Source organism: Centroberyx affinis, unplaced genomic scaffold, assembly GCF_046629955.1.
Source record: "Centroberyx affinis isolate AG114_WGS23_722 - 3 ecotype Tasmania unplaced genomic scaffold, CSIRO-AGI_Caff_v1 ptg003894l_1, whole genome shotgun sequence".
Taxonomy (NCBI): Eukaryota; Metazoa; Chordata; class Actinopteri; order Beryciformes; family Berycidae; genus Centroberyx; species Centroberyx affinis.
This window is the reverse complement of record NW_027281733.1, coordinates 9,520-30,000: the sequence shown is the minus strand read 5'-3', so window position 1 is coordinate 30,000 and position 20,481 is coordinate 9,520. Positions and strand designations below refer to the sequence as shown.

Here is a 20,481-nt window from a genome sequence, read left to right as displayed (position 1 = left end):
AGGGAGAGGAAGGGAGGAAAGAGGGGGATAAAGGTGGGTGAGGCAATATGGGGAGACGGAGAGAATAAAGACACTGACGGAGAGGGAGAGACGGTGAGGGGAAAGGAGATGGAGAACAGACTTAAAAGCGAAGAGAAAGAGAAAACGGGGGAGGAATAGGAAAGCGAGGGAGTGCTTGGGAGTGTTTAGTGTTATCAGAGAGAGAAAGAGGGAGAGAGAGAGAGAGAGAGAGAGATACCTGCCAGTCCTACACCACACCAAGCCCCCCCTCAGGGTGTTTCAGAGGGAGAGACGGTTAATAAACACACACACAGCGGCTAAACACCTCAGCGCTTTTCCCTCCAGGGCAAAACAATGGCTGCATCCGCTGCATAGAAAACACCCAGGCAGAAACAAAGACAAAAGAAAAAGGAGAAGGGAAAAAAAAAAAAAACATTGGAAGAAGCTCCTGCTATATAAAAAAAAAAAAAAACACACATCACCATAGCAACCCTGGCTGAGGAGGGAAGGTAGCATACCAGAAAGATGGAAAAAAGCTAGTGAGAGAGAGAGAGAGAGAGAGAGAGGAGGGGAAAGAGAGGATGAGGAAAATAAAAGTGTCCGGAAAGAAGGGATTGATAGAGAATCAAAAATAGAGAGAGGGGGGAAAGTGATGGATGGAGGGCTGGATGGAGAGAAGCCTGGTTTGGCTGGAGAGCATCTGGTGTCAGGCATGTCGGCAAAAGTCAGTTTGGAGGCTCAAGGGGTCAAGGGTGAAACCCAAGCCGGGCCGGTCACCTAATTCACTGGTTCTCAACCATTTTGGCTCGACCCCCATCACAGGATGCTTATACAGAGAGTTCAACCAAAGGATGATATTCCCTTTTTAGGTTGTTGCCTTTGATTTATTATCAGAGGAGGCCTGGAGGCTGAAAACGACTCAGTATTTCACAAGAAAAAAAAAAGCACAAAAAGTGAAAAATCTGAAAAAAAAAATTGACAAGATAATACATTTGTAAGTAGAAATATGTTTTTTTTCATATCCCATGAATCACCTTACGACCCCATCTCGTGACCCCTTGGGGTGTCCCGACCCCCAATTCACTGACCTAATCCAGCAGAATACCATTATACAGTACATTGTATTTCGAACTATCTAGAAGTGCAATGGGGACCCAAGAAGCAAGCGAGCAAACGGCAGAGGAAGGCTATCATGCTTCAAAAAGCACCACCAAATTTAAAACCCCTTCACCCGTGCCTAGAAAACCAAACGTCTGCCCTTCTCCTCCCTCCCCTCTTTCCCTCCCTCCATCTCCCCTCCTCCTCTTACGCTCCCCCTTTCCTACCTTCCAGCACCAATTTCTCACCTCCACCCTCTTTCCCTTCCACTCTTTCGTCCTCTCTCCCCTGTTGCCCTACTCCAGATTTTTTCCCCCCCGTCTTCCCTCTCTCTCTCTCTCTCTCTTTTTCTCCTCTCTCCATCTCCTTGGGGTAAGGATGTATTGAATAATTCAGGATGGAGGCTGATTTATAAGAGTGCTTGTAGTGCCCAGACGCCTCGGTCTCGCTCATCAGTCTAGCGGCTCATTATGGCCAAAAGAGCGACACGGCGGCCTAATCTCCAATGACACGGCGCTCTCTAACTGGTGTACTACATCAGCGCGACGCGTTTAGAGACGCCGGTTGTGTAAGCAGTTGTGCCTCGGCGACGGGGGGGGGAGGAGGGGGGAAACTTATACGACGGGACGCGACCCGACTCCTGGTATGTTATCGCAGTCAAACAGCCAGGCGCCATCTGTCTTGGAGAGAAAATGAAATATATCGCTGTTGTCATGTGAAAACCCTCAGAACGCCAATTTTGGGGATTTTCATGTTTTCACTTAAAATGAAGGATTTCGTTGGGTGGGAGAAAATTCTACCATCCCCGAGCTGACGAAACCCTTTCAAACCCCATTGAATGAACTCAAAAATGCATGGTGGTCAAGCTGGTCTGTGGATTGGAACCTTCCAGTCCCAAGGCTGCTTCTCTACCTCATACAATCGATCACAGAGCCCCAAATAGACACACATTAGGCCATGGACCCCCATTTGATAAGAGGGAACCCCTTATATGGGAAGATTTTTGCTGTTGAATTATATAACTGCCTACACTGTATAAATAGGAATAGTGGTGAGAGTGAAACCTATGGTTACAATAGTCATTCTAACATACATTTTCTAATTGGGATCATTTCTAGTGAATTAAACTGTAATAAAGGAAGAACTATTACTCTATTACTATTACTATTAACTATTACTTTACCAGGGACCCCCTGGAACCTCCTCAAGGACCTCCGAGGGTCACCGGACCCCAGTTTGAGAACCACTGCACAAGGCTACCACAATCCCCTATATACTACAATGTAAATACAATACAATATGAAAGCATTATATGTATGTGTGCAGTATAAATGCATGGAAACACTCATCAGTTTCATACGGTTATTAACCCACAGGCACCATAGTCTGACAAAACCTGATCAGATACATTTTCAACTCGCGCCACCTGTTTGCTGCACCTGACCTGCCGGTGTTTCAACTGGAGGGTGTGCAGGGTGGCTGCAGGTGGGGGGTGGGGGAGGGGAGGGTGGGGGTCAGGCCAGCAGGTTTAGGTCACCATGCTGAGGTCAAAGTATCACGTTCAGGCGGGGCAGGACAGGCGGCCTGCATCAGGGGTCAGGTGTCAAAGATGATACCTCACCTCCAGGGTTAACAATGGGGTCATCACACACACACACACACACACAGACCCTGAACTCTCAAGGGATGAGCATGTAACATGTCAAATTAGACCTGCTTTAGAGGAGTTGGGGTCCTCAATAATTCAAAGACACACACACACACACACACACACACACACACTGCACACGGTTGGTGTTTTCATTAGCTTTGCTAATACAGACAAACCCTGAACACGATCCCAGCAAGGCCTCCGTCTTATCCAGGGCATGAAGGTAGAGGTCTCACTGAAGGCTGGGAGAGAAACTTCCCTAATAGAGAAATGACCAATGAGCTGCTCCAATGAACCAGACCGGCCTATCAGAAATGACTTCCAGGCCCATAGAAGAACAACAGAAACATTACATTTATATAAAGTGTTCTCTGCCTCCCTCCTCTCCCTCAGCTCAGGTCATCTCTTCTTTTATTCACGCCCAAATAGTTTTTCTCAAGAGGCAAAATTTTGCCGAAAACCGCTTTTTTCCACCAACGGGGCTGACAAAAAGGCTGAGCAGATGATATTTCCTGCATGGCTGACTTTGTCAAACTCCCTCGATCTCTTTCTGAAATTTCAATTAAAGCAATTCATCTCCGGCAATAGCGGCTGAAACAACGGATGAGCAAACGAGGGAGAGCGGGGAAGGATGAAGTAGTGAGAGTGTGATCGATGAAAAAAAAAAAAAACTCCCGAGAAGCTGGTAAAAAAAAGTATAGATAAGAGCCATACATCTGAGGGAAAGGTGCGCCCTAGATACCGGGAAGGAAAAGAGACATAAAGCAGAAAAAGATTAGTGAGGAAGAGGGGAAAAAAAAGGAAATATGGAAGGTGGCGCAGCTTGGCCTGAACACCCAACCTGTCTATCTCTGCGGCTTCGCACCATTTAACTAAAACCCAAATCTCTCTCTGTAAATGAGACAGTAAAACTCATCTAAGTGAGTCTCTGCTTGGCTGCTTGCATTGTGTGATAATTTCCTGTCTTTATAAATTTTTTCTTTCTCGGCCCCCCGTCGGCTCACTTCTGGGGGGGTTGTTTTGAAGTGGGTTCATCAAAAATTCAATTAAAAAGCCGCATGTTGGGAGATAAAGACGTAGAAAGGAGTTTTTGCATGTATGTATATGTGTGCGCATCCACTACAGCTCAGAGTTTAACGGGAAAAAAAGGGTCTTTTTCTACAATGCGCAACATTAAAAAGGTGCCACATGTAGAATTTTAACACTAATAAATCACCACCACATTCATTTTGAGTCATTTGCATAACCGTGAACAAACAAGACCTCTGCCAAGAAAGTTGGCAGCCTCTACCGGCCTCTACGCTGCATTCTACATTGTGTGCCACCAAGTCGGATTTTGCGGGAAATCTTTTGGATCGCTTTACGATACAAAGGGAAAACGCTTTACGGCACAGAACAGTGCAAACGGAGATAAAGCTTTCAGAGTTCCTGCCGATGGCAGATGGTGGAAGGATAGAGGCCGATAGAAATACAAGTAATGTCTGTGATGTTTGTGACAGGGAGCAACAGGGGTTATGGGAAATATGGTCTTCATTTTAAGAAACAGCAGCACAAACAATACCAGTGTGAGACAGAGGCTACCAATTGTCTCCACCATGGTTTAATTTGTTTAGCACTAACTTAGCACTATAATATATTGATGTTTAACAATGCCACACGTAGCTCCTTTAATGACTTATGGCTGTTAACTTCCTCCCAAATGCCTTATCTGCTCCACCCGAACACACATACACACACGTCAACAAGATCTAACACACACACACACACACACACACACACACACACAGACAGACAGATAAACACTGGGCCAGCCCAACAACAAAGACATCCTAGACACATGGTGGCCAAAACAGACTCAGTTGTACTATCAAGAGAGACAAGCAAGGAACCAGCCTTCGTTCAATACACAAGCACACAAGAGGGATGAAGGCAAACAACCAGAGCTCCCCTGCGAGCCAAAGGCACACGGTTTTATTTATGAATTTAATTTGTGTTTTTCTTAAAGAGGCACTTGGCGGGCCGCCTCGACGCAGAGGGGCGCTAGGACCCAGAGGAGGACAGCCAGGGAGCCGCTGTAAATTAGAAGCAGACCTCTCCCTCTCTCTCTCTCTGTGTCTCTCCCTCTCTGTGTCTCTCTCTCTCCAAAGACAAAGAGAAAAGGAGGAAGGAAAGAAAGGGCTAAGAGGGAAAGAGAGAGAGAGAGAGAGACAGAGGAGTCTGGAACTGGTTTTGTAGCCACATCTTGTAGGAAATCCTGAACAGAGCATGTTAACGAGGGACACCGAAACCACGAGCGCCGAGGCTCCCCTCCCTGCACTGTGTGTGTGTGTGTGTTTGTGTGTGTATCAGAAAGAAACTCACACACAAACACACACATATGTACCCACATAGCAAGTACTCACAACCACACAATGAAAAAAACACAGGTATACATACATACATACACACAAACACACACACTGAGCAAATACTGAAAACCAAACAATGCATAAATACAGGTAAACACACACACACAAATTGAGTTACATACATATACACACACACATATATATGCATACAGTAGACTTTCCTTCTCTGTCAACAAAATCCTCCCTCCTACCGCCACACACACACACACACACCTCCCCAGGGACCAGACAGGGTTTCCCTCTGAGTCTACATCTGCAAACTGTATACAGTTACACAGGAATGATTGCAAAGCACACACAACCACACACACACACACACACACACACACACACACACATACACATACCACTCTCAGCAGTGTGATCTCCCCATGTGCTTGTATACCAGGCCAGGCTATGCTGTGCTGCGTTGGCCTATAGTAGTATGCACAGTAATAAAGACCAGATCTGAAGGACTAGTACACTACAGTATGCACACTTGTTACAAACAACACACACACACACACACACAGAAGAGAGAGGGGAAATGAGGGAACAGGGACGATGATGAAGTAGTGTCTAAGAGAAAATATTAATGAAGATAGAAAGCAGCTCTCTCTCTCTCTCTCTCTGCATGTGGGATGGTCTCTCTGCACCCTAGGGTGGAGCGCGTGCATTTTTCTCTCAGAAACGATATCGTCACATTTATGAATGTTCGGCAACGCAATATGCACGATGGAGGAAGAAGGTCTCACTGTTTGCATTTAGATATCAATTGTATCCGTGCGGGATACAGTTGAGGTATCTTGGTATCTTTCATTACTTTTTCCTTTGTTTTGTTGCAAGAAGTTTCATTAAAGAACATTCAAATTCTCTCTCTTCTCAATTCTCAACTCAGTTACTAAATTGGCGTGACTGTTTATAAGAAACAATATTGCCAAGCAGTGTTCAAAATGTAAAATTAATTAAAACCCACAAGGCAACATGTTCTACATTCAAAGTGTATTGAGAGGATTAATGATTTGGTCTGAAAACAAATATTATACAAGAGTACATAACCACCGAGATCTATAATAACAGCTCCAAAATGTACAATGTGTAGTTATATAAATCGTTCAAAAGTCAACAAACCCTCTGGACAAATCACCAGCTGGGCTTCCATTTTTGCAAATTATGATGTATCAACTCAGAAAACCTGAATGAATAGAAATGGAAAAATTCAATTCAATTCCATTTCCTAAATATCGCAAAAACATTTTTACGCATGTCTATAAAGGAATTATGAACTAAAATTTAGCGGACACAAAACAACATATGCATATGCACAGCATATGTATTTGCTTCAAACACACCAATTTGGTATATTATTTTTTGCAACATTTCAAAATTTTGCTCAAAACTGTCAAAATTGTCAATACTGTTAAGCCCCCCAATGAAGATGAATCCATCATCTGGTGATCTACAGCCATTTTTCTGTTTGCCCGCCTAATAGCTTTACACCTGTACCAACTGACCTTATAGCCGCCTTTAAATCTGGTTAGCTCTAGGCTTATGGGTGTTGATCCCCCCCCCACACCCCCCCCCCCCCCACCTCCTCCAACTCCCCCGTCCTCAGCTGATCCCAGAGCAGGTGTAGGTGTTGCAGCGGCGGCCGAGGCTCAGCGCTTTCACAGAAACGCTGTGATCTGATTCCGGAGCAGCCACTATCACACAGTCGCCCCTGGGACATTAAGCTCTAATGGCTGGGAAACTGTAAATGTCACAGTGATTTGGGCCGAGCGCCGAGGGGAGAGAGCGCGGTACTGTTGTGTGTGTGTGTGTGTGTGTGTGTGTGTGTGTGCGTCTGTGTCTGTGTCTATTGTCATGTCAGCGCCACTGCCTGAGCAAAATGGATCCCAGTGAAAGGGCAATGAAGTGAAGCGGAGTAATTACAGTAGGACACAAATAAGCACACACTGACACGTATACGCACACACACACACACACACACACACACACAGCGCACCAAAATACAACAAATATACATACACACACTTAACCTACATGCATATACACGCTATAGCTTTGCATGCGAGGCCTCTGGGTCGCCCCTGTAGCCATGATGCATACAAGGATAATTACAATGACCGACCACTTCACACACACACACACACACACTACATGCTCAGTGATACATGGGGTGGATTGTGAAAACTGGTGTCTCCTTCTTCCTAGAGGGCATTTCTTAATTACACACACCGCGGGGGGATCGGACGTCCATAATGACAGCACACACACACACACACACACACACACACACACACACACACATCCCCTCTGGTGGTCAGCCCCACTGCGCAGACATGATGGCAGAGTTCATTAGGTTCCGCTCAGCCCGTACAGTATCTGTATTAGCCGGAATAAATGAGGCTTACTGTACATGTTACGGCGAGCGGGCCGGTGCGGCTCCGGGGCGCAGCGAGGCGGCGAGTTACGGGACGAAATTAGCCCGCTAATTGAGTGAGTTACTATCACGCAACCTGCTGTTGTATGATTACGCCGTGTAATATATTGCATTTACATAACCGGGATGAATTTATTAAGGCCGTGGCTGTGGGTGGAAACGAGCAGCGGACCTATGGGGGCTATAGATAAAATACTGGAAGGCTCTGGACAGGCCACACACACACACACACACACATATAGACGCAAAAAACACACACACACACACACACACTCGCACAGAGACACAAACTCGTGCACAGGCGGGCTGAGAGGCCAACGGACATATCATGATTCTTATATAAGCTTTCCACCCCCAGAGGTATTTATATCCCTCGTTTGTTATCTATAATAAGAAATCTCTCTCTTTTTTTTTCCCTCTCCTTCTCCTCCCTCCCTCCCTCCTTCGCCAGACTCCCCGGTCGTGCGGCGGGAAAATCCTGATTAGTGTCCTGATGACTTGACAGAGAGAGATCGAGAGAGAGAGATAGAGGCAGGGAGAGAGGGGGAGAGAGAGAGAAAGGGAGAGAGAAAGAGAGATCGAGAGAGAGAGGGAGGGAGAGGGAGAGACAAAAAGCTAGTGTGGAGAGTAAAGAGGGATGTGAAGATAGTGCTGTATGTGTGTGTGTGCATGTGTGTGAATTATTGAAAATGCCTGCCATTCCACAGCTGGGCAGATTTGACATCTTATGCGTTTGTCCCTTGAGACGCGTGTGTGTGCGCGCGTGTGTGTGTGTGTGTGTGTGTACATGTGTGTGTGTGTGTGTGTGTGTGTGTGTGCATGCGCGTGCGGGCACTGAGATAAGGTCGGCGGTCAGTCTGGTGTGTGTCAACGCCACCTGAGTCCCTACTTAGTAACAGGGCCTAAAAAGGGTATTTCTGTCCGACCTGGCATCCCCGCTGCGCCGCAACTTATCAATCTGTCTGAGGGAAGGAAAAGAATGAAAAGGAGGAGACGGCAATTATCACAGGAACTATGAACAGAGGCGAGGAGAGGATGTGTAAAAAACAGAAAGAAAAGAAAGAGAGAGAGAGGAGAGGAAATGTAAAAGCGAGTCTAGTGGCTTGTTGTGAAAAAGAGAGAGCGCGGTACTGTTGGAGAAAACCAAGGAGCAAATGCGTCTGATGGAAGTTGGGAAAAAGGGGGGAGATTGAAGTGGGTGGTGGGAAGGAGAGAGGAGCAGGAGGAGGAGGAGGAGGAGGAGGAAAAGCGAAGGAGAGGCCGGAGAGGTGAAGGAGACAGGAGAGAGGCTGGTAAGACTTTGGACAGACAGTAAGCGAGGTAAAGCTAACTTGATTCAGGTGCCCAATGAGATTTCACTCTGTTAGAGCCAACATATAGCCTAGCCCCCCCTCCCCTCCCCTCCCCTCCTCTACCTCCTCCACCCCCCCACCCCACCCCGCCGCCGCCTCCTCCTCCTCCACCTCCTCCTCCTCCTCTTGCCATTCTCCGCAGCCGAGCCCAAGTCTTCGACAATACCCTAATGAGAAAAAGCTGGTAGGAAAATCCTGGACTCAGTCCTACATAAACTTACAGCCATCTCACGGAACAGCCCAAGGAGAGTGGGGTTGAGGGGAGGGGGGTGCTGGGGGGGAGAGAGAGAGAGAGAGAAGAGAGAAAAAAACACTGGGTTGGGGGAGGGGGGTGAGGAGAGCAGAGGGGGAAAAAAACGCACCGAGAAAGCAAGCGAAAACGAGACAAAATTTGAAAGATGATTTTATATTTTTTTGGCATTTACATTTCAGGCATTGAGCGGACACTCTCATGCAGAGGAAGTGAAAATGAGGGAGTAGACAGGGGTTCAGGGTTCTCATCAATTAACATGTAGTGTTAATTGATGAGAACATAGACACCAAAATCATCCATGTGTCCCCGGTAAGATTGTTCTCTCTGGTGCTCCATGCTAACACTTCAGCACACACTATGTTGAGTGATAGTAGGAGACTAGCATGATCCAAAGTAAATAGACTGACTTTTTAGTAATAAAAAGATGTGCGTAGGCTTTATTATACGGTCTGTATATTCATACATTTTAAAAATGAAATATCATTAACTCAATAAGCTAGCCATGTATATTTTTGGAACTATTTCAGGTGAGCAACCACATATTCATCCACTGTGCAATGAGTTTTAGCTGTAAACAGTCTCCCATCACCCAGCACCTTCACTTTCTATGGAAACAGGTAAAGTAGTCCCTACTAGCTCAAAACAATTATTTAATTTTGTATCACTTTTCATGTAAATTATACCAATCTACACAAAACTGCCAGACTTGACTGCATATTATTAAAGATTACCTACCATTACCACATTACCACATTACCATTTACAATTTAGAGCTGCAACTGTAGCCGTTTTCATGTTCTCACTTTTGAGATAATGCTACTGGCCAACTATCACTCAACATAGTGTAAGCTCAAGTGTTAGCATTTAGCCTACTATCACTCAACATAGTGTAAGCTCAAGTGTTAGCATTTAGCCTACTATCACTAAACATTGTGTATTCTACAGTGTTAGCATGGAGCACCGGAGCAAACAATCTACACACTTTGGCGTCTATGTTCTCATCGCTTAACAGGTAAGTTGACCAACAGGTGATTCTCCCCAAAACTTGGTGTATTCCTTTAAAGCTGAGATCCTCCTGTTCCCCAATTATCCAACCAACCAACCAACCAACCAACCACCATCCGCCTCTCCTGAAAAACTAAACTGCGGCTGAGAACGACAGAACTGTTTTGGGCCTCTCAGAAATCGTACGTCTTAATCACGCCAAGCCGTTGTCTGAAGCAGCCGTAATTTACTGGCAGGTTTTATCTGCACTAATTATTCCCCCTGTACAAATAATTGATTGAAAATCACTGACAAATTAGCTGTCTAGAGACGAGCAGAAACACAAACACACACACACACAAACACGAGGCTGTGCGTCTTAGAGCACACACAATATGAGAGGGCTGGCGGCAAAAACAAAGATTACGGGAGGAACACACATACACACACACACACACACACACACTATGAAGGGGTTTTTAGAGGGCAGCAGACGAGGACTTGAAGAAAACACATCCGTAAAAGTCTCTCCTCCCTCCCTCTCTACCTCCCGTCATCAAACTCCTCCACTCTCTTTCCCCTCCTTCCCTCCGTTGGGGAGCCAGCCTGTGGTTTTTACAGGATTCACATTAATTTGTTAACTAGGCCACCGGAGTCACGGGGGTGGAAGAGCACAACACATGTCTGACAAGAGAAATAAAGCAACGCAACAAAATAGCAGCGCGTAAAAAGCTGGCTGCCGCTGCCACCACTTTACCCCAGAGCCAATCAGACAATCACACACACACACACACACACACATGCAGAGGAGAAAGTGACACTTCTCAACAAAGAGCAGTAAATCTAAAGCGTTGCCAGCTTTCACTCTTTTCTATTCAATGTTTTCTCTATCTCGCTCTCACACACACAATCCCTAGACGTGCACTCACACACACACACACACACACTGTAGACACAAACACACCCACACTCATCCACGCTCTTACATAAACGCACTCAAACATGCATGTGCACACACACTCTTACATGCACATACACGCACATATACACTCAAACACACGCATACACATTTACATGCGCGGATACACATACAAACGCCTCCACACACACATACATGCACACCACCACACACTCTGAAACACACACGTGTGCACAGGCAAACAGACAACACCACCAAAAAAACACATATTCATAGCAGACACACACACTCTTACACATGCACACATAGACACACACACACACACACACACACACACACACACACACACACACAAACACATAAACTAAATAACATACACACACTCAAATCCACACACTCACACAAACACACTCGCACACACACACACAGAGTGACAGTGAGAGTGCTTCCTGCTGCTGTCTGGCAGTCTACAGTGGAGTTTGCGGTTTGCCCCTGAATCACTGTGGTCGGAGTCTCACCGGGTGTGTATCAGGTTAGCCGGTCCTCCCCTGCCAACAAACACACACACACACACACACACACACACACACACACACACTGCCTGCTGCCAGGCCCGACCCACACAGTGATGGCTTTACCAGAGAACAGTCATAAACCGCAGCTACAGTCAATAGAGCTCCATTGTGAACCCAGAGACGCAGTACTCAGATTCAATCTATTCCCAATGTTTATATTAGGCCGCTAAGGCTTTTCTCTGGATGTGAACGTCTCAGAGACAGAGACGGGCCAATGGACACACACACGTTTGGATGACTATACTTGTGAGGACCTTCCATTGACTACATGCATTCCCCAACCCCTAACTGTAATCCTAAAGAGGTAATCCTCAATTTTTTTTTGGTGCTCAGCGCTCATCGCTGTGGTGTTTCTGCACTGCACTTCCCAGAGATCACCTGTCAATCAAACAGTGTCCAGCACTGTGACGTCTTTTTCCTAGGGTTACTTCCCAGTTCCTCTTCTATTTATTCCAAAAAAAAACACAACAACAAAAAAAAGAAAAAAAAACTGTTGCTGCTGCCAGAAATGTAAAACGCATCACCAGGAAAGACCTACCAGACACCAGGTGTTTGGAACAGCAAATATAAAAGCTTTCATCAACTGGGTATCAGTTGACTCACTATTGTGTTATATTAATTGGAGATAGAGTGTAGCAAAACGGACATTTATTTATATGAAAATGTTGCAGATTATAACTTTAACCCTTACTATAACCTATACCTAAATCTTTATTGTAACCTTAAACCTAAATACAAAGCTTGTATAAGTGAGGACCGGCAAAATGTCCACTCTTTGGAGGATTTTCCTAATTTTTCTATCATTGTGAGGACATTTGGTCTTCATAAGGATAGAGCAAACAAACACACACCCACACACACACACACACACACAGGTAAACTGTGCAGAACGGGTTTCTTTGTGCTCAGTCTGGTTGCAGTTTAACAGCTTAAACAAAGCTCCTCATTAAGAACAGACCTCATACTGAGTCGTCTACTCACACCTTACTGCAATCTGAGCTCTGCCTCTTCCCTCTCTCTCTCTTTCCCTCTGTGCCTCTCTCACCCGCTCGCTCTCTTGCCATCTCTCGTTTTGATCGTCAGCGCTGTTATTCATCAATAATTGGCTCTTTCGTTGTGGCGGCGGCCGCATCGCCGAATTTCACACACCAGCGCACATGCACATACAGTATAGTGTGTCAGGAGTTTGTCATTGCCAGTAAACTGATCTATCACTGTTGTCAATTAATCAGTGTTTGGATTTGGTTCAAACACATTATGCTAAAAGAAACTTCATCGTTATTCAAACAACCTTGGTGCCTGTGTGTGTGTATAACAGATGTTATTTGGCATTTAGAACACACAAACACACACACACATTAGGGCTGCACGCTATGGACAAAAAAATCATTGTGATTATTTTGGTAAATATTGCAACTGATACTTCAAATATGATAAACACTCCAGCCAAAATCTCCTATTTCCTTATGCCGAGACCAAAAGCGAAGGCTCAGTGATTAACTGTGATAAATCACTACCTGCCAGCGTTAACTTCTGAATGTAGCAAAGATTTTCTTGCACAATAACTAACCCCACACCCACACAAGCACGCCTGCATGCAGACCGACTTCAATCAATGCTGCTTGTTTTTTTTGACCGCAACTGTGTTCTCGTTGGGCTTTTCTGGTTGACAGTTACACAACTTTTCATTCGACCACTTAGTTTGCATCTTAAAAGGGAATATTACGCAAAATAAGACCAAAGTGAGATAGAGAAGGGTCTCATTTTCTGCCAGTTCAGTAGTTAAACTTAACAGCTTACTTCCACCCTCAGATGCTCTCACACTGTTATGTATCATCAATCTGTGATGTTCAGTGCATTCCAGGAGTGTTGTTTACCTATTTGTTGTACCCACTTTCCCTCAACCTGCCTCCTCCACCTCTACTTCAGTTAGATTGATAGATGATTTCCTACATTTCCCAGAATGCCTTTCGACAACCCCCCAGAGAATGTGCCTGAACGTGCCTGAGCCTTTCGACTATGGGTTTTACATGTAGGTGGAGAGAGCGATAGCAATAGCGGAGCAAGAGGTTTTCCAGTCAAGAAAAGAGTTGCACCACTTACCCAAAGCACAATGTATCTTGTGGCTGCAGGGACTGACTCCAAAATGTTTCAAAATGTGCCTAAAATTCACTTGACATTTACTGTTAATGTTTTAGATAGCTGAAAGTGTTTCTGCCATTGTCGCTGTGCTGGAAATATCTCAACATGACATCATTGTCTATTTTTCTTTTAGCGGGAGAACATCGGGGGAAATGAAGCGGGGGAGCACAACTGTGAAATGGGTTCAAAAGAGGGAGAAACAGTAGTGTTGGCTCATACAGTATGCGCTTCATAAGAACAAAATATAGTGTGTCAGGATCAAAATAACTGAAACTATTCAGGCTTTAGGCTAGTCCATTTTCCAGACATTCAGCTATAACATTTTCCAACTGACTGGCTGGTCAGGTAGTAAGTTCTCTTCATAATGATTTTCTTCTGATTGGTCGACAGATAGTCAATTGAGGCTTTTGATTGGTCAACAACTAGTCAAGGGAGGCTTCTGATTGGTCAATAACTAGTCAAGGGAGGCTTCTGATTGGTTAACAACTAGTCAGGGGAGGCTTTTAATTGGTCAACAGCTAGTCAAGAGAGGCTTCTGATTGGTCAACAACTAGTCAGGTGAGGCTTTTGATTGGTCAACAACTAGTCATGGGAGGCTTCTGATTGGTCAATAACTAGTCAAGGGAGGCTTCTGATTGGTCAACAAGCTGTACTGTACTGTACATGCAGCGTGACATGAACACTAGTGCATGTTCCTCAGTGAACACGCATCTGTTTGATGAGTTTACCAAACCAGTGTTTAAAAAAATTTTTTTAAAATCCTAACCTACACTTTGGATTGCATATGTTAAAATCGCAATTTCAGTTTAAATATTGATTTGATTATCCATGCAGCCCTAACACACACACATACATCCCTGGTAGCAAACACGTGACATGCAAAATACATGCCAGTCACATCATATGCTCAGCTAGACGGATGAATCACAGACTACAAAGTCCACACACACATACATTGAAGAGGCCTCGCGTGCCTAAGTAAATGAATACTTCATCAAACGTAATCTTTCAGAACCCTGTGCTGCGTTCATATGTCAACCTCCTAGCGAGTTAAAGAGAACATGCAAATTCGGTGCACACAGACGATATGTGAAATGTCACACACACGTGATCGCTCACACACACCTATGGTAGGAGTTCAGACAGAATTAGCAGCAAGGATCAAACTCGCAAACTGCAAGAAGTTGGAAACGTCTGAAGGTCTCTGAGGAACCGGAGGGGGGGGATGGGGGGGAAGGGAGGGAAGGAGGAGAGGGAGAAAATATGAAAGCGAAGTTGTTGGCGGGTACAGGCCTACTTTTTCACCTCTTAAAAAATGCTCTCTGAAATCCCACTCGGCTCTCCAACTGAGCCTTGCCTTTTTATTTTTTTTATTTTTCCCTTTTTTTTTTTTCTCTTTTCATTTTCTCTCTTTTTTTTTCTCCCCTTCTTCTGGTTTTTGGAGGCTGTCGGAGATGGCACACACACCCCTCTTCGCTCTCCAGCCAACGCAAGGCTTTTAACTCCGGAGCAGCAGAAAGAGCGAGGGATGGGGGGGGGGGGATAGAGAAAGAAGGCGAGGGGGGAGAGGGGAGAACACACATTTTCTGCTGATTAAGTAAGTGTTCGCCTCAGCTTCCATTATTTGACAGACACGTCGGGGCAAAGAGCAACAAATCTGAAATCCTCCTCTACTGAAACGCAGAACGAGAGAGCGTGAGAGGGGGAATAAACCCGACCGGTAGCAGATTCATTAGCATCCATACGCTTCCCTGAGTGTGGATCAACATGAGCGGCTGCAGGTCTTCCACTGAGGCCATTTCAATATGGTGACAAACACCTAAGCCGGCCAGGTGTCATCCCTCACTGTTATGGGCCATGTAATCCTCTGCTTAAATCGGTGTGAGCAAAGGAGAGAGAGAGAGGGGGAGAGAGAGAGAGAGAGATCGAGAGAGAGAGGGAGAGACAGAGAGAGCTGGACACATTCCCAAACTCCTCTCCTCCTCGGTCTTGGCACGATATCCAGCTCCCCGCCAGAGAGGAGACACCTACGGGAGTCCTACGGGAGTCCTGTGGAAGTGTGTGTGTGTGTGTGTGTGTGTGTGTGTGTGTGCATATACCGGGCTGCTTACACAACCTCGCTCTCTCTCCCAGGCACATGCACACATACACACACACAAAAGCTCTCTCTCTCTCTCTCTCGCGCTCTCTCCCTTTCTATCATACGCAGACTCTTGCCCAAACACAGTAATCATTAGCAAAACCAGCACAGGGAATTTCACGCAGGCAATGTGCCGGGCAAAACATCACTCAGAGCCTACGCCCCAGGGGTCCTCAATTAGACCCTAAATACCTCAGCGAGTATCCAGGGGTCCTAATTACCTCAGACGGTTGAAAATGGCCGCGGGCCGCTCGGGGCCGAGAGGGCTTACCGAGGATCTGCCTGTTTAGAATAGACTCTGGCCCTGGGATCAGTCGGGCTTTCCTGTGCTGCTCGTCTACAGCGTCAGACAGAGGAAGCGGTCTCTGACTGCGCATCGGGACGGAGGGAGAGCGGGCTGGTGGTGATGTGCTGGAGATGTATTTATAGTCGGAGCAAGAGAGTCTACTGCAGGATTAATTCTCCTCCCAGAGAGACGTGGTGTGGAGAGGCAGCGGCAGAGGAGGGCATGGATCAACAGAGGAAGAGTTAAAAATATAGCAAGAGACACTCGTTTGCTCTCTGAATCCGAAGCTTTAATACGCACACACACACACTGATACACTAGAGCACACAGAGTCTATAGAGGCTAGAGAGAGAGATCGATCTCAGTAACGTTGCAACGCATTACAGAATCGGCGACCTTTTCCTAAATCGCCACAGATAGACATTAAAGGGCAAAAAGGGAAGACGGAGAACATCTAAATAAAATCCTCCCTGCCCTGGGACTGCGCACACACACACACACACACACACACCCAACGACACACACAAGCACCAGGACACTACCCTGCAATCTCGGCCATGGTCTCACATCCACACTGCGCTCCCAAGCTCTTTCCTATCAACAACACCCAAACAGATACACATTAAACCACACTTTCCACTTGATAAGGTTTAGTCCCAAGAATCCCCATTTGAAAAGATGTTGGTTGTCAGATATGTCTTGGTACAGAATTATATAACTGTACATGAGGATTTAACAGTGGTGAGAGTACAATCTATGATCAAAACAATCATGCAAACTTTTGGGGATTTAGGCCTGGAGGTCCCCTTTATCACCCAACTTGTCTAATTCATGCTAATGTAGGTGAAAGACTGAGCCGGCACATCGTCTTTCTTAGGCGAATACTGCCTTGTCATTGGTTAGTTAGACAGACTTAAGATAAGATTAGTCATTCGCCTCATTATCACTTCATTAACCGGTTCCAATCAACCATTTCAACTGGACTCTCTTCTGACAAGAAGTTGAGAGACTTTAGAACTAAGACTTCAACATCAATATCCTTGCAGACCATAGGACAAGACATCTATCTGCTTATATGAGTGTAGCCTGATATTCAGACTGAATGGACATTTCGTTACCACTTCCATTATTCAGCCTGAAGCTCGACAAACTCTGAAAAGTGGGCAGGGCGCAATTCAGGAGTCTGGAACCAGGCTAATATCAGTGGGGTCCTGGAGGGGGTTCCAGGGGTCCTTGAGGGGAATCCAGCTCCTCCATCCCCCCCGAAATAAGGCACAGTCAAATTTCACTATGAATTAATTCTGTAGAAAGTATCCCAAGTAGAGAATGTATAAGAATCACTGTAATTATAAGTTCCACTCTCACGACTCCCACCTCACCCCATGTACAGTGTAGACATTTATACAATTCAATAAGAAAAAAAAAAACATGGGGGTTCCTTGGGACAAAATCTTATCAAATGGGAGTCTGGGGTCTTAATGTGTGTCTATGTGGGGGGTCCGCGACATGAAAACGTTCGACAACCCCTGACGTAGATAATAGCATCTAGAATAGCCTGTCCTCCCTAAGGAGCCACGGGGGACTGTTTGCCCCCGCTGCTAAAAACGTCTATTTAGAAGACCTTTAAAGAATTGGCATTTACAGACATGGAAATCAGCTGTGATAGCACGGGGAGGGAGAGACGGACTAAGGAGTGAAAGAGAGATGGAGGGGAGATAAAATGAGGGGGAAGAGATGGACCAACCAAGGTGAAGGAAAGTGTGAGCGGTATCATGGACAGCGTTCCCGGGGATAAGGGCAGGGAGCGGCGGAGACACCCGGCTGACTTAGCATCTCAATTAAAATGGTGACAAACGAGCAGAGTCGGGGGAGAGAGAGAGAGAGAGAGAGAAGGGGAGAGAGAGACACTAGAAAGGAGGGAGGGAGGGAGACGGGGAGGAATTGACGGAGAGACAGGGAGGCGTAGGAGAGAGAGGCAGACGAGGGAGGAAGGAACATAGAGGTAGCGTAATCCAAATGACATTAACACACATGCACACACACGCGTACTGAGATAAACAAGTGTACACACGCACACACACACACACACACACACACGGCACCAAGTCCTCGAGCAGAAAAACAAAGGCAGTGTGGAGCATCCAGAGCAGACACACACGCCAAAACGGCATTCCTTCCCTTCGTAGGCCCGCTCACATCCATCTACCAAACTACACCAAAACCTCACGACACACACATGAGAGGCACAGAGTATGTTGCACACACACCAGAGGGAGAAACGACAATGAGAGAGAGAGAGAGAGAGGGGGAGAGAGAGAGAGTCTATAATGCCTCCTTTCGCTTTCTTTCTCTCCTCTCCAGAAAACGGAGTCAATGCAGGTCTGTACACTTATGAATCAATAATAGACTTCAGTGGCAGCAATGATTCAATAAGGGACTTGGACTCGGAGAGGCTCCACCCCTCCGCTCCTATATTCACTCGGCGAGAGCCCCGAGGAAGGGGCGGCCGCTCGATAAACAGCCACTCCAGGTATGTATCAATAACCTAATTATGACACGGGGCCCTTACAGCGGGGCCTCCGCCGATGCCTGGCCATGTAAGGTCAATCGATCGTCACCGCTCGCAGTTATTATGAATAATCGATCAAAACGGTAAAGAAACTCTGCGGAATCAGAGCGTACCATGGGAACACTGGAGCCGGAGAGGTTGGACTTGATGGAGGGTTTATGGCAGTGGAAGCTCGGAGATTAGGGCCGGACTCCCCACACACACAGGCCCCGTCATATTCAGACTAGTGACATGTGGGCCTCAGCTCCACTGGGGTCACAGCCCGGCCCAGCACACAAGCATTTGGTGTTGGCACACACACACACACACACACACACACACACACACACACAGATGGCTCTCAGATCCAATCTATTTGCATTGTTCATATTAGGTCACAGCCTGTTCACTGGATGTCTAGGTCAAGTCTTGGCTTGTGGTATTTCACACACACACACACACACACACACACACACACACACACACACACACACACACACCACAATATGTCCAAGCAATCCATGTGCTGAGTCAAAGCCTAACATTCATTCATTAGCCTGGGGGTCAGTCAGTAACCCTTGAAGTCAACAGGTAAAGCCGCACAGCAAAGCAGGTGGATCTTACCTGCTACAGGTGTATGCGCGTGGTGGAGGCGCGTGCATGTGCGCATCGAGCTCCTGTCATGACTCCTATCTCTAAGTAAAAGGATATGGGTTGCAGACCATTTTCAGACACCAGCTCCGAGGCCGGGTGGTTTGCTTCAGGTAGAAGAAGACCACGGGGGCCAGAGTCGGGTAGGGCAGGCTCTCCCCGCCGCTCCCCGACGCGTCCTCCCCGGCGGTAGAAGCTCCGTCAGGTGCCGGTGCCGGTGCCGGTGTCGGTGCCGGTGTCGGTGTCGCGGCCGCCGGGGCCGCCGGCTCCACCTCGCCGCGCTCCACGCCTCCTCCCCCGGCTCCGGACAGGTCGTTGAGGCGGATGAAAGTCCTGGGGAGAGAGGAGCGACCCTCCGCGTCCCTGGCGCCGGGGCCCCCGGAGAGATTTCCCCCATCCTCGGCCATCATTCACCTCCTGCAGCGAAAGGCAATGATTTGATAAATATTACAAACACTGTAGCGCCTATAAGCATAGTCTGTGGCAGTCAGTCAGAGCAGATTGCAGCTTTTATTGCGTGCGCAAACCGATTTAATTAGGATTTATTGGTACATTCAGGGAGATCTGTAAAATACATTTTGGATGATGAAAAATCAGCACAACTTTGCCGTCAGATCAGTGAAAAATACTCTGCTGCTCACCAACACATATGCTTACAATTAAATCTAAATATTGGAACGAACGGGCTACAGTGGGGAAAGAAGGGGGGGCTTTGTTATTTCAGGAAAATATCATGCGGCTCATCGAAGAATTATTCCCAAAAACTGGTTTGGGGAAATGAATATGACGGTTTTTACACAATAGGGGCCGAACTGCTTAAAACTCTGTAAAGACTATATTTTCTGTCACAATTGGCAGCCAGAATGGGGCTCCAAATGAGCGCCCATGCCTCCAAAATTTCTAAAGAGAGGGACTCGCATTCCGTTTTCCTCACACAATGCCAAAATCCCTCTCTCATCAGCAACAATAGCCAGCGATTGTCCTAATTCGTTCCCAAACTTCAACCTCAAGCCTTTGCTATCAATAATACTTTCATCTTTAAATTGATTTTG

At 46.3% G+C, this 20,481-nt stretch overlaps 1 protein-coding gene across 1 annotated transcript in view; it reads right to left on the bottom strand.

Moving 5' to 3' along the window:
- cacna1g (calcium channel, voltage-dependent, T type, alpha 1G subunit) overlaps positions 1-19,839 on the bottom strand; it is a 193,230-nt gene extending 173,391 nt beyond the window's left edge. The window contains 1 exon segment of the mRNA XM_071541519.1: positions 19,490-19,839. Coding sequence (XP_071397620.1) covers positions 19,490-19,839 — 350 coding nt within the window.
- Positions 19,840-20,481: the final 642 nt, after the last annotated feature.